The 14,504-nt window shown below is 37.2% G+C and overlaps 1 protein-coding gene across 1 annotated transcript; it reads left to right on the forward strand.

The window, feature by feature from the left end:
- Positions 1 to 10,496: 10,496 nt before the first annotated feature.
- Positions 10,497 to 12,058, forward strand: LOC110620064 (inositol-tetrakisphosphate 1-kinase 1). Its single transcript, XM_021763637.2, has one exon. The coding sequence runs from the start codon at positions 10,700 to 10,702 to the stop codon at positions 11,720 to 11,722; it is 1,023 nt and encodes a 340-aa protein (XP_021619329.1). The 5' UTR covers positions 10,497 to 10,699; the 3' UTR covers positions 11,723 to 12,058.
- Positions 12,059 to 14,504: the final 2,446 nt, after the last annotated feature.

The raw sequence follows: 14,504 nt of genomic DNA on the forward strand, positions 1-14,504 counted from the left end.
CTATTCCCAGACCTGACTTGACTTTATTCCAGAATTTACTCTTTGTTCCTTTTGCTCTGTCCCATCTCTTGCTGCCTGACGTGCCTGCACTGGGGGCCTTAGAACCCGAAGCCTGTGCCTTTGACTGTTTCTGAATATTGGCACTAGCTTCCATTTTCCTGGCTGCGTCCACTATGGTGTGGAAACTCTCCTTTTCTGCGGGAAGAATCAAGGAAGCATACCTGGGATGCAATCTCATAGTATATCTCCTTGCCTTCTTCTGATCAGTATCATAGGCTTGACCCACATACTGAAGCAAATCCAGGAACTTATCTGTGAATTCATCAACACTCATCTCGTCTGTCTGTCTCAACTGTTCGAATTCTATTACTTTCATCTCTCTGGAACTGTCAGGAAAAGCCCACCCTGCAAACGCATTGGCGAACTCTCCCCATGACATGCTGTCCATTCTGGGTTCCACATAGTTCTTAAACCATTCTCTGGCTTTCTTGCATTTTAATGTGAAACCTGCCATCTCAATGGCTCTACTATCATCAGCTCCCAACTCACTAGTTATCATCCTAACTGATCTGAGGTATTCAAATGGATCATCTCCCGTGTTGTATTTAGGAGCATCCAATTTCAAGTACTCCGTCATTTGCACTTTACCTCCAGATGAGCTAGGTTGATGTCTGTCAACAGGGGCTACTGGTTCTGGTGGTGGTACTGGTTCATTTGGCTCTGGGTGTGCTGCACTTGGATGGGTAGGGGAAGATGGATACATAGGATATGGTGGATAGTACGGAGGATAAGGCATATATGGCATGTAAGAAGGATATGGCACAAAACTAGAGTACTCCGACATACCTCCCATCGGATACTCTGGATAGCCAAAACCTGAGGTCTGAGCACCTCCCTGTGACTCTCCCATACCTTCCTCAAAACTGCCTATACCCATGCTATCATCTCTAGACTGATCATTCTCCATAGCGTCCCTCCTTTCCTCTGATCTTCCTCCCCTCACTGTTCCTCTTCTGCTCTCGTCGACAGACCTTCTAGGGTCTATTGACGTACCTTCCCTGCTAGATCTCTGAGACCTTGCCCTCGGCAATGCAGGAGGACGAGCAGCTGGTCTCTCACTCTCTGGTGGGACTCCAGTCAATCGAGCTGATCGACGAGTTCCTCTCATCTTACTCTCTGAAAAACAACACATAACATAGCACTTTAGCACATAAACAACACATAGCAATAAAGCACATGCATACCTCATGGCATATCACAGATAGGACGCAAAACCCTATCCTAGTGGACATGATTTCCTAATGTGCTTGACCACTCTCTATGAGCCCGACACTGTCTCATAGGTCCGATCATGTGAACCTAGGGCTCTGATACCAATCTGTAACGACCCCAAAATGGACCGTCACCGGCGCTAGGATTCAGGTCGGCTTAAGGCCGCCAGGACCCGTAGCAAGCCTGCTATACTCTCTGTGTACCTGTAAAACTCATACATGATCATACATGTTCTGTGAAAATAAAAACTCTTTGCTGAACCAAGGCTTAACCTGTGCATGCACTATCTCTGTACTCTGTACTCTGTACTCTGTACCCCTGACTAGAGCTTGCTCTAGATGGGTTCATTCATACCTGTTAAGCCTGGTTATAAAACATATATACATATACAGATCATGTATGTAACAAAAGCTTTACAACACAATACAACTAAGTCAAGCACAACTCTAACGTTATACACAACTATAACATCTCTTTACAATTTACATGTCCACTCTATACTATTACAAGCTCTTTTACTCTTTCTGTACTCTGCTGGACTGTCCCTGTACACTGTACACTGAACCTGCAAAACTGGGGTTAAGGGAGTGGGATGAGCTCTATAGCCCAGTGAGTAGAACAGTAAAACATCTCAGTAAAACATGATCTCATGGAATGCGTCATAACACAGACAAATCACATCAAGAGTAAACCTGTCACCACATAGTCCCAGTAACTCTGTGCCAGGGCGTAGAATCGAGCACCTGGTCTTCCTGTCATATATGTATATGTGTATATAACACCTCTGTACTTACCATTGCCAGGGCGTAGTCAAAGGCTCCTGGACTTTACTATATACCTGCCAGGGCGTAGTCAAAGGCTCCTGGTCTTTACTATACCTGCCAGGGCGTAGTCAAAGGCTCCTGGACTTCCTGTCTGTGACTATTGGATCATTCAGCATTTACCCACATCAACAACTAACTATGCAATGCAACATATTCGTGGATACTAATGCAATAAACCTATGGCATAATCATGATGCATGAGATATGCTAAAACATTCCATTAGTCAATTAAAAGAGTTAAGTTTAGTTCCACTCACCTCTGGCTAACTGGACTGACTGACTGAGCAGGCTCTGAAAACTCTGGAGCAGTACTCACTACTGCTCTCTCTGGTTCCTCTGGTCTGTACAGATACAGATAAATGCAAATGAGGGACCAAACTAGCTGCTGACCAACTCTATTAAACTGTCCAAGAATCCCTTTCAACTCACTCAACTATCCATACAAAGCATGCAAAAGAAAGCTGGACAGAACACTTTCGGCGGCAGGTTCGGCGGCCGAACGTCTTCTCCAGAGACGAAACTCAAGCACCTTCGGCGGCCGAATCTCAAGCTTCGGCGGCCGAACCCTTTCGGGGGCAAGTTTCGGGGACCAAAAGGCACTCCAGAGACGAAAGTCTCTAACCTTCGGCGGCACCTTCGGCGGCCGAAGTCCCCAAACAGAGCCGAACATGCAAAACTCGCGGGGCAAGCTGTGGCAGTCAAAGCCACCATGCAAGAGGTTCGGCGGCCGAATGAACCTTCGGCTGCCGAACCTGAGTTCTTTCCGAACTCAGCCCAACGGCAAACCAAGCTCTTCCTTCCCTTCAACATCTCCAAACATGCATATAGCAACTCCTCAACACTCATATACATAAGTATATGGTCACAGGGGTCCAAAACTATCTAATAACCCCAAACAACAAATCAAACATAACACATAAACATATAGACATGCATACATCATCAAAACCACTACTTCTCACTTACACATGCACCGCTCTCCCTTAACGTCCTTAAAACCTTCAGAAAACACATAAACAGGTTCAAGAGCATTACTTACCTCCGTAACAAGAAGATGAACACTCTGAACTAAGGAAAACGGACCAACTTCCTTCAAGCTCTCAAACTCTTTTGTTTTTCGTCAAAGCTTTCAAAACCTTAGAACACACACACTAATCTTCTGCATGAGCAGCTTAATACCACTTGCAGATGAGTCATGAGAGACGTGGCCTGCTCTAGGGCAAGAATCTGAGGCCAACATCTGTCGAACTACATGACTCAGCTGGCTGGCCACCTCAGCGTCGGCTGCCCAATCGCATGCAAACTCATGCAACATTCGGGGGCCGAACTTGCACTTCGGAAGCCGAACCTTGAGCACTTTCGGCGGCCGAACTTACCTTCGGCGGCCGAACTTGGCTCATCAGCCTTGGGTCATTTCAGCTCAAAACTTAAGTCCATTTGACTTTACCATATTAACACATAGTAAAACATAAAGCCTACCCTCCTCTAGAAGTCCGACACCCCGGATTCCACCGGACGACAGGAATTCCGATGCCGGATTCTAGCCGGGTATTACAGATTTGATTAACAACTATTGAAAGTAATTAAAACAGCAAGTAATTAAAATAAAACAAGAAATCAATATGAGAAAAGTCTAGTTGAAGATATGGATCCACTTTGGTTGTTTGGGTTGATCATTGAAACATGGTTATCTTGATTGATTCAATAGGTTGGTTATGGGGGTGGAAGACGCTTCTCACCACCATGTCTTTCCTTATGAACAAACTAATTAGGGAACGTCCTCCAACCAATTACTAATCAACAAATTGCCAAGGAACGTCCTTGGGCCAAAGGCATCAAAACAATTGCCAATTGCATGAAGAACAAGAAAGATCCAAACCCTAGCTACTCAAGCGCATGAGATGTTGCTAGATCATACAATTTCTTGGGTTTTTACACCAAGTGTTCTATGGATAGAATATTTCCAGCAATTACGGACTAACAAATATCCTAATCCAACAATTAATTAACTTTGCAATCAAGAATCAAGTGGCCAATTTGATCAAAACAACAAAGCAATCTTTAGAATTAAGCACAATTGCATGAATATTGAATAAATCAAAAGCAAACACTTTATGTTCAGATCTCACAACCTTTTAAACAACCTTAGTTTCAACCAAACTTCAACTAGAAAGAGGGTTTCAGCCACTCATGGCTGAACCAAAACAGAAAATAAAAGAAAAGAAGAAGAAAAGATGAAGAACCAAAGTGATGAAGGAGAGAGGCTGTTCTTGATCAATCCTTGATGGAGGATTCCTGTTTCTTGGTCTTCTTGAGGCATTTAAATAGATCTTGAGAGGCTGCCTATTTTCTTTTTAGTTGCCCATACATCTTTTAGAGTGATTGCCCATAGTGTCCTTGAGTCTTCTTTGTGCATGTGTGGAGTTGCAAGCCCTTTTTGGCCTTTTAATTGATGTCCAAGGTGTGTCCAAGAAGATTCATGCACTAAAGAGGAAGGTGGAGCCTTGATTTGAATTTTGAATGATCATAGCACTATGTAGAAAACATGTGATCTCCAAGATTTGGCTCATTAAATAGGAAGGAGACTGTTCGGGGGCAGGTTCGGCCGCCTAAGTTAAGTTTCGGGGGCAGGACTTTCGTCTCTAGAGCCAAGGTTCGGCGGCCGAAGGTGCCGCCGAAGGTGGTCGACTTTCGTCTCTGGAGTCCTCTTTCGGCCGCCGAAGGTTGCCGCCGAAGGTGACTGATTTTTGGCTTCCGAAAGTAGCCTCCGAAGGTTGCTTTCCTAGTTTTGGCTTCCTTTGGCATTTTTAAGAGCTTTTTTTCCAATTTATTTCTTCACACCTAATATTTGCAAAACATGATTAAAACCACAAAATTAGGTAGAATAGGTGCAAATAAACATTAATAAGATCATGAAAATATGGACTAAAATATGCTCTATCAAGGAATTACGATATAATTAAATGAAGAGCTATCTGAACTCCAAAATGAGCAAATGGACATTGATCGATCTCAATCAGAGAATGCGCTTAAAATTAATGATAATGTTACCACATGATCTTACTCCATGTAGGTCAAGTAGGATATCTCTTCCATTGGAAAAATATGGATTCTTTTATGAGGATGAAATGCCATTCATGAAGGAATTAAATCATTTAGATGATCCTACTGCCTATGAAGAAGCTATATCAGATATAAATTCTTCAAAATGGCTAGAATCCATAAAGTCCAAAATGAATTCCATGTATAAAAATGAAATCTAAGATCTTATGGACCCTCCTGAGTGTATTGTACCTATAGGATGTAAATGAGTTTATAAGAAAAAGATTGGTTCTGATGAATAGGTAGAGACCTTTAAGGCAAGGCTTATGATTGAATGTAATTTCGACACATTTTTCATACTATTCTTAGCATTGAATTGAGTATTTTTCTGGCTAATTTTGTATTTTTGTCATATTTCACAAAAAAAAAAAGTAAAAGATTTGATAAAAAGTGGCTTAAAAGCATTGAAATTGACTTGACCAGTCGATTTGGGCAAATCTTCCATTGTACTGCATAGAAGCCAGAGATTGCACAGAAACTTAGAACTGTCCTGCATAATATTTTCAGACTGTGATTTGTCCAAATGATTTGCCCAAACCAGCTGGGCAAATCAACAGATTGCACAGAAATCCAGAACTGTCCTGTATAACATTTTCAAACAGTGATTTGCCCAAGCAATTTGTGCAAACCAACTAGATAAATCGACAGATTGCACAGAACCTGACAGTAGTGGGAAAAATTTCAGATTTAAAAATAAGAAAATCAAGTCTTCTCATTAAAAGCTATGGGACCCACATGATTTCTCCTCCTTCAGTATGGCACTAAATCCTCCTCAAATCAAGAAGTTCTATCCTTGGAAGAAGCATATTAAATAAAAGATTTCTAATTCAAAACAAAGAAGGATTCCTAATTCAAAGCAAAGAAGGATTCCTAATTCAAAGTAAAGAAGAATTTCTATTTCCAAAAGGACTCTACTAGGTTTAAATACCTATATAAGCCCATCATTAAGGACAGCAAAAGAAACCATCTCTTCTTCAGCACCAAAACTACTTCTTATCTTCTTTTCTCTTTTATATTTTCTTTCAAAAGCCATGAGTGGTTAAACTCTTTATTTCTAGTTGAAATTAGGGTGAAATTTCAGTTTCTATATTGATAGAACATATTTTAGTCCATTTTATCTTGATATTATTGATGATTATTTACATGATTTCTACTTAATTTAGTGCTCTTGATATTATTTTGTAGAAAATGGTGAAAAAGGACATTTTGGAGAAAATACCCTTAAAACTGCCTTAAATGGAGCAAAGGAGAGCAAGTCTGCCAAGTTGAATTCAAGTAAAGCTAAATAAAGAAAGTTCTAAATAAGGAAAGTGGTAAAGAAGAAAAGAACATTCAGCCAAAGCAATTTCAAATTCAAATTTCAAATCTCCAAGTAGCCTTTTCCTCATTCAAGAAGCCAAGTCTCAAGTTGCCATATATGAAGAGCCAAATAAGGAAAGTATTTTGAAATTCAAATCTTCAAGGTTCATATTCAAATTTTGAATTTCAAAATCCAGCTTATTAAGGAAGCTAAATCCAAAGATCACATGCTTGCCACCTCATGCCTTGCACATTCAAAATTCAAATCACAAAGGAGGCTCCACCTTCCTTATTAGTGCATGGGCGGCAAGGAGAGTGTGAAGGCAAGACTTGGACACCTTGGGCAGCATCTTGAAGACACTTGGGCAGGAAACAAAGACCAAAAGACCCATTCTTGCACAAGCCATACATGCCCCACGTTTTTCCCTTCACACATGTGCATGGATGGCACATCTTGGACCAAGGGCATTTTGGGTAGCCTCTAAAATCGTGGACAGCCTCTTGAAACCCTAAGACTGCACCTTAGAACATATTTAAAGATCTCAAAGAGGCCATTCAAGGCAGATTGGACAGCAACTCCTTCTCCCCCATCCGGCCAAGCAAGGTGCACCATCTCCATCTCCAATTCGGTCCATCTTCCTTTGTGTTCTCCTTTTATTTTCTGTTTGTTTCAGCCATGAGTGGCTGAAACCTTTTATTCTAGTTGAAGATTGGTTGAAACTAAGATTGTTTTATGGGTTGTGAGATCTGAATATAAACTATTTGTCTTTGATTAGTTCAATATTCATACAATTTGGTGCTTGAATCTATGATTACTTTGTTGTTATGATCAAATTGGCCACTTGATTCTTGATTACAAGGTAATTGATTGTTAGTTGGGATAATTTTTAGTCCGTAATTGCTGGAATTATTCTAACATAAGAACACTTGGTGTAATAACTAAGGAATTGTATGATCTAGCAATATCTCCATGCGTTTGGGTAGCTAGGATTGGATCTCTCTATTTCTTCATGCAATTGACAATTGTTTTGATGCCTAAGGCCCAAGGACGTTCCTTGGCAATTTGTTAATTAGTAATTGATTAGAGGATGTTCCCTAATTGATTTAATCTTAAGGAGAGACATGGTGGTGAGAAGCGTCTTCCACCTCCATAACTAATCTATTGAATCAATCAAGAGAACATAAGTTTCAATGATCAATCCAAACAACCAAAGTGGATCCATCTCTTCAACTAGACTTTTTTCATATTGAATTTCTCTTTTATTACTTGCTCATTTAATTGCTTTCAGTAGTTTGCTAATCAAATCAATCTCAAAACCCCCCTCCTTTTTTACTCTTATTGCACTTTACTTTTGTTTCGCTTTCAGTTACTTGCTTTCAGTTGCACTTTCAGTTAATTCTCTTGATCTTGTTGAGAAAGATAGATAAGTTTACAATTCTTTGTGGATTCGATCCTTTACCACTATCTGCAGTTGTAAAATTGTTGATAACCGGAAAGGCTATTTTTGACCGGTTTCGACAACCGTGAGTCATATATGAATTGGGAGATATAAACTCAATTGCTCATATTTTATTCTTCAATATTTATACAAATTTTGTTCTTCATATTATTATTGCTTTGTTATCTAGGGCTCGTTGTTCTTAATTTCAAAATATTATATTATTAGCTTGAATGCTTGAAGTTCGTAATTGCTTAAGTTATTCAAACACAAGTAACAATTAGTTTAATAACTAAAAAGTTGCATAATCTAAATCAAACTCACCACGCGACTGGTAAGCTAGAATTAGGTCTCTCTAATACTTAAAGCAGTTGATAAATTAAAATTTCAAAGACGTTTTTTAGGCAATTTGTTGGCTAAAAATTAATTAGCGAATGTTTCCTAAATGATTTAAAACCTAAGGAGAGATTGATTACTTGAAGTATTTTCCATAACTATAACTAATTTGTTGAAACGAATAAAAGTATTTTTGTATCGATGATCAACTCTTTAACTAAAATGAATCCTACACTTCAACTAGAACTTATTTATATTGATTTATTTCTCTTTTAATTATCACTTTCTTTAATTGTTTTGATTTTATTTTTGCTCATTATCAAAACTCCCCTTTTATTTTTATTGTTTATTTTTTCTAGTCATTATTTGGAAATTCTTAGTGTCAATTCTGTGTGGATTCGATCCTATTATCACTATACTATACACAATTCATATTTGTTGATATTTAATAGATTATTTTTGGTGGCTTTGATACCCATAAAAAATTGTAGTAAAACTATATCTTTTGCATTTTCTTATTTCTTGGTTTATTCTACAATTTTTTTTTAATTTTTATGCATTTTCTTTTATTTCTTTTTATCCATTATGGTAGAAATTTTAGCTGAGTATTGCAATTTGATTATTTCTTTCACATTTCAATTCTTTAAAATTTGGATTAAATCATAAACAGTATGTCAATATTTATGTTGGGGATTGTCTCGATTTTCATATTGCTTGCAATAATTTTTGATAATTTTTTTGAAGCATAAATAGTTGAGCTCGAATAAGATATGTATATTTGCATGATTAAGGCACTAGTGGAGTATAACTAGAATTTACTAAAACCACGAACTTTTAATTTTTATGAAATTTTTGTCAAAAAAATAAAGTGTTCAAAGTACCAAAGAAGAAAAAAAAGCACCAAAATAAATCTATTCCGCTAGTTAAGTGATCATGAGTAGTGCTAATAACCACTTGAAATTGTGACCAATTGAGTAACCGGAGGTAGATATCACAAATATGTACTTTCACGTCAAAAGACTGGTGGCGTCCTAAATAAGAGCTGAATAAGTGCTCATAAATAATAAGTGAAAAAGTTTTGAATACTTTATTTTTAGACTTAAAGACCAGTTTTGAATATCAATGGAATTAGTTAAAGTAAAGTATAGTGACTATTCTATGAATGATACTTGACTATTTGTGTGATTGAGTGTGAATAGTTTGTTTGCAATGTGACTCTTGAAATTATTAGATCAATAACTTCACTTTTTCATCTAGATTTTTTCATCTAGATTTTTGAATTGAAGTACAACAGTATAGCAACATAGCATATAACTAATAATTTCAGGAATCACATTACAAACAATAATTCTTGGGTCCATTTTTAATTCTCTCGGACTACAGCTGGCCCTCTTGGAGCGAGTAACTTAAGACACAAAACACCCTTATTAATAACTATACTGTGACAGTATACAAGCGGAATTTCTACCACTGTAAACTTCACATACAGCTTCTACTTATACTTCTCATTACTCAGCATAAGAGGGAGGTTGATTGCGTCCAGTAGTGCCACGGTCTTTATCTCCTAATCTCACTAATCAATAGAAGATTTTAACCAAATTATTTTTCTCAAGTTTAATTTATTAAAAACGGTTAAGATAAAGAGATTAATGAAATTATCTGTATCCAACAAATCTAATTTATTAAAGATATTATAAAATATATTTTAAAATACTAAAAAATTTAGTAATCAATTTTTCATTAATATTAAATGTGTTATTATTTAATTTCAATAATATAAAAAATTATTGATTAATTTTTTAATTTTATAAAAATATAAATTAATTAATACTTTTAATTTATAAAATTTTAAATTTTTTAATATTTTATGATTAAAATTAACAAGAAAAATTAATTAATAAAATTTTTAAAATTTAAAAATATTTTAATATAATTTTAAAATTAAAATTAATATTTTTTTTATACTACATCGAGTGAATAATACAATTTGAGAGCACATATATTTTAACTTAAAAAATCGGAGAAATATAAAAATTGGAAATAATTAGTAACCATGCACCCCATCGTGGAACCAACGCGAGTTTTCTATAGGATCTCTCTTACCTTTATTCCTCAAATCCCCGCCGTTCAAATTCTAAATCCACATAAACCTCGTGCGTCACGCATCCCCGTATCATCGTTCCCTAGATTACCACGCGCTTGTTACACGCTCCCCCTCTCTTTCTCTTAATCTCCAGAAACAAAATTCCAAACTCCTACTTGTCTCTTTCTATTGTTTTCGTAACTGCAAAACCTCTCAGCACTCTCTCACTGTTCTATAAATTTCCCATTTTTTCACTGAGGATCTCACTCAAATTGTTTTCTATTCCAGTTTTTCTCTCAGAAAATCAGTTTGCGCTCCATTTTCTTGCCAGCCAAACGGCAACCATGTCGACCCAAGCTAAACGTTATCGCATAGGCTATGCACTGGTGCCCAAGAAAGTGCAGAGCTTTATCCAGCCCTCCCTCATCAACCTCGCTAGTCGTCACAACATCGATCTTATCGCTATTGATCCCTCGAAATCCCTAATTGAACAAGGGTCATTCGACTGCGTCATCCACAAGCTGTATAGTTCAGACTGGAAGCTGCAACTGGAGCGGTTCTCTTTGGAAAACCCTAATGTTCCCATTATTGATTCTCCTGATTCCATCGAGAGGCTGCACAACCGGATTTCTATGCTCGAAGTAGTTCGTCGGTTAAATATTTCTAAGAGAAGCGAAGTCTTGGATGTGCCTAAACAGGTTGTTGTTTTGGATTCGGAGAATTTGAAGGGAAATGGTGTAATTGGGGAGCTAAGATTTCCTATACTTGCGAAACCTTTAGTGGCTGATGGAAGTGCAAAATCGCACGAAATGTATCAAATTTTTGATAGTGAAGGGTTGAAGAGGCTAGATGCACCTATTATTTTGCAGGATTTTGTGAACCATGGTGGGGTAATTTTCAAAGTCTATGTTGCTGGTGACTATGTGCAATGTGTGAAGAGGAAGTCACTTCCAGATATATCGCAGGAGAAATTAGCCACATTGAAGGGTTCTTTACCATTTTCTCTAATATCGAATTTAACTGTGCCTGAGAAGAATGAGGGCTTTGATATTGTAGTAGATCTTGAGAAAGTGGAAATGCCACCATTGGGATTTGTGGAGGAGGTAGCCAAGGCAATGAGGCAGGAAACTGGGCTTAATTTGTTCAACTTTGATGTTGTGAGGGATGCTAAAGATGGGAATAGGTATCTTGTCATTGATATAAACTATTTTCCAGGCTATGCCAAGATGCCAAATTATGAGTCTATTTTGACAAAGTTTTTCTTGGATCTTGTCCACGACAAGAAGAGCAGAGAAATGCTTGCTGGAAACATTGAAGATGGAGACCAGCAAAGCAATATAGGTGGGAAGAAGGGAACCACTGATTGAGTTTGCTCGATGAATATTGCTTTGGAAGTTTGGACGTGTTCTTGGTTGAAGCATTCATCTGCCTTTGGAGGCCTCTTTTCCATTTAGTGCTTATTTTGTATATCCTGGTAACTGCCGAATATAGGTACTTTTTTAAATACTTGAAGTTTCTGGAAGGACAGAGCTTGAGGAAAAATCTGTTGCCATAGTTGCAAACCTTGTGGTTATGTGCTGAAATGTTTAGGCCTTTGCTCCAAATGACCATTTCTTCCATATTTTCTTTTTGCCTTGCTTTCATAGTTTTTAGCATTCTTTTGACTTTTTTTTAATATCAATCTTCATTACTTTTGCTTGTTTTGTTTTCCTTTTATTCTTTAATTTCCTTAAGATCAATGTTATAGAAATGACAATCTGGACATCTTCTGGTTAAAACCAGTTAACTGACTAGTTTGCTTTGATGGTCACTTCCTTAAGGTCAATGTTGTAGAAATGAGAATTCATTTCCATCTGATAGTCGCATCCTCTGCTTTGATGGTGAGGTTTTAATTTACTTAATGGATGTATCCATGCATCATTGTTCTACAAATTCGGATAATGTTTTTATATTTGTTTCTCTATTTGACATTTGTCCTCTGCAATGTACGTTCAGAATCTGCTATTCACGATTCATGGGAACCTCATTATTGTTTGTTTTATTGTCGGTAATGCAATCTTTGTAAAGGGCCCTTCTCGTATCTACATACGGCAATGTACTGGTATTTCTGAGCTGCACGTGGGCTCATATGAGGCCGTTGCGTTTTAAACGTGTTTCTATAATGATAACAAATTGTATTCTGTTTAGCACTATGTTGAATTTTTTTAATCTCTTTCCAACTTCTGGCTTATGTCCTCTGTATCCTATAACTGTTATATATGCATTTGCTGACCTTCTTGTATCTGCATATGGCAATGTACTGGTATTTCTGAGCTGCACGTGGCCTCATATTAGACCTTCCTGTTTTAAACGTGTTTCTATAACAGTGTGGAGTGAAATTATAACAAATCACATTCTTTTTTAGCACTATTTTGAATTTGTTATCTCTTTCCAACTCCTGGCTTATGTCCTCTGTATCATATAACTGTTATACATACATTTGTTGACCCTCTCGTATCTGCATATGGCAATGTACCGCTATTTCTGAGCTACACGTGGCCTCATATGTGGCCTGTGCGTTTTAAACGTGTTTCTATAACTGAGTGAAATGATAACAAATCGTATTTTTTTAGCACTATGTTGGATTTGTCGTTACTTTCGACTACTGGCTTATTTACTTTGTATCATATAACTGTTATGCATACATTTTCTGACCTTCTCGGACCGGTATCTCTGAGCTGCACGTGGCCTCATATGAGGCCTGTGTGTTTTAAAGGTGTTTTTATAACTGTGGAGTAAAATGATAACAAATCGTATTCTTTTTAGCACTGTTGAATTTGTTATCTCTTTCAACTCCTGGCTTATGTCCTTTGCATCATATAACTGTTATACATAAATTTGCTGACCTTCTCATATCTGCATATGGCAATGTACCAGTATCCCTGAGCTGCACGTGACCTCACATGAGGCCTGTGCATTTTAAACATGTTTCTATAACTGGGAGTAAAATGATAACAAATCATATCCTTTTTAGCACTATGTTGAATTTGTTATCTCTTTCAACTCCTGGTTTATGTCCTCTGTATATATATCTGTTATACATACATTTGCTGTCCTTCTCGTATCTGCATATGGCAACATACCAGTATCTCTGAGCTGCATGTGGCCTCATATGAAGCCTTTGTGTTTTAAACGTGTTTCTATAACTGTGGAGTGAAATGATAACAAATCACATTCTTTTTAGCACTATGTTGAATTTGTCATCTCTTTCAACTCCTGGCTTATGTCCTTTGTATCATATATCTGTTATACATACATTTGCTGACGTTCTCATATCTGCATATGGCATATCTCTGAGCTGCACGAGGCCCTCATAGGAGGCCTTTGCGTTTTAAACATGTTTCTATAATTGTGGCATGAAATGATAACAAATCTTATTCTTTTTGCACTATGTTGAATTTGTCATCTCTTTCAACTCCCGGCTTTATGTCCTCTGTATCATATAACTGTTATACATACATACGTTGAATGCTGATACAGTATATAACACTTGTTAAGTGATGCAGTCTAAGAATCACAAATCAATACAATGCAAAATTCCTAAAACAACAAAATACTAAACCTATTAAAACTCTCTAAATATTCTTAACTGCTATGTTCATTGGTTGTAAGCTGTATTGATGTAGTTTATTTTGCATATTCAATAAGGGCCATAGTGTCCAATTTCAACCTTTCATTTTTCTTGATGATGTATGCTGTTAGTTGTTAAATGATTCATTTTCATGTATTTGTTATCTTGTTAATAGGTATAAAAGATAGTTTTACTACTGGATGAGAAGAAACTTTTTTCATCAGTCTGGAGTCTGGAACCTATCGATTCTTGTGACATTTTTGGACTAGCGTTAATTGTATGCTTTCGATCAATCTAGAAGAAAAGAGGATGTTATATAAATAAGCATGATATAGATAGTTATACCTAGAAACTACACTACTTGGGCACAATAAAAGTTGTCTAAATAGATATAGAATTGGTAGTTCTGTCTACTGCATGGGAGGAAACTTCTTTCATCAGTCTGGACCATGTCAGACTCTTTCGACAGTTTTGAATGAGTGTTAATTGTTGTATGCATGCTATCAATCTGGAAGAAAGGGTGTGTTGCATGAAGAAGT

Source organism: Manihot esculenta, chromosome 8 (assembly GCF_001659605.2).
Source record: "Manihot esculenta cultivar AM560-2 chromosome 8, M.esculenta_v8, whole genome shotgun sequence".
NCBI lineage: Eukaryota > Viridiplantae > Streptophyta > Magnoliopsida > Malpighiales > Euphorbiaceae > Manihot > Manihot esculenta.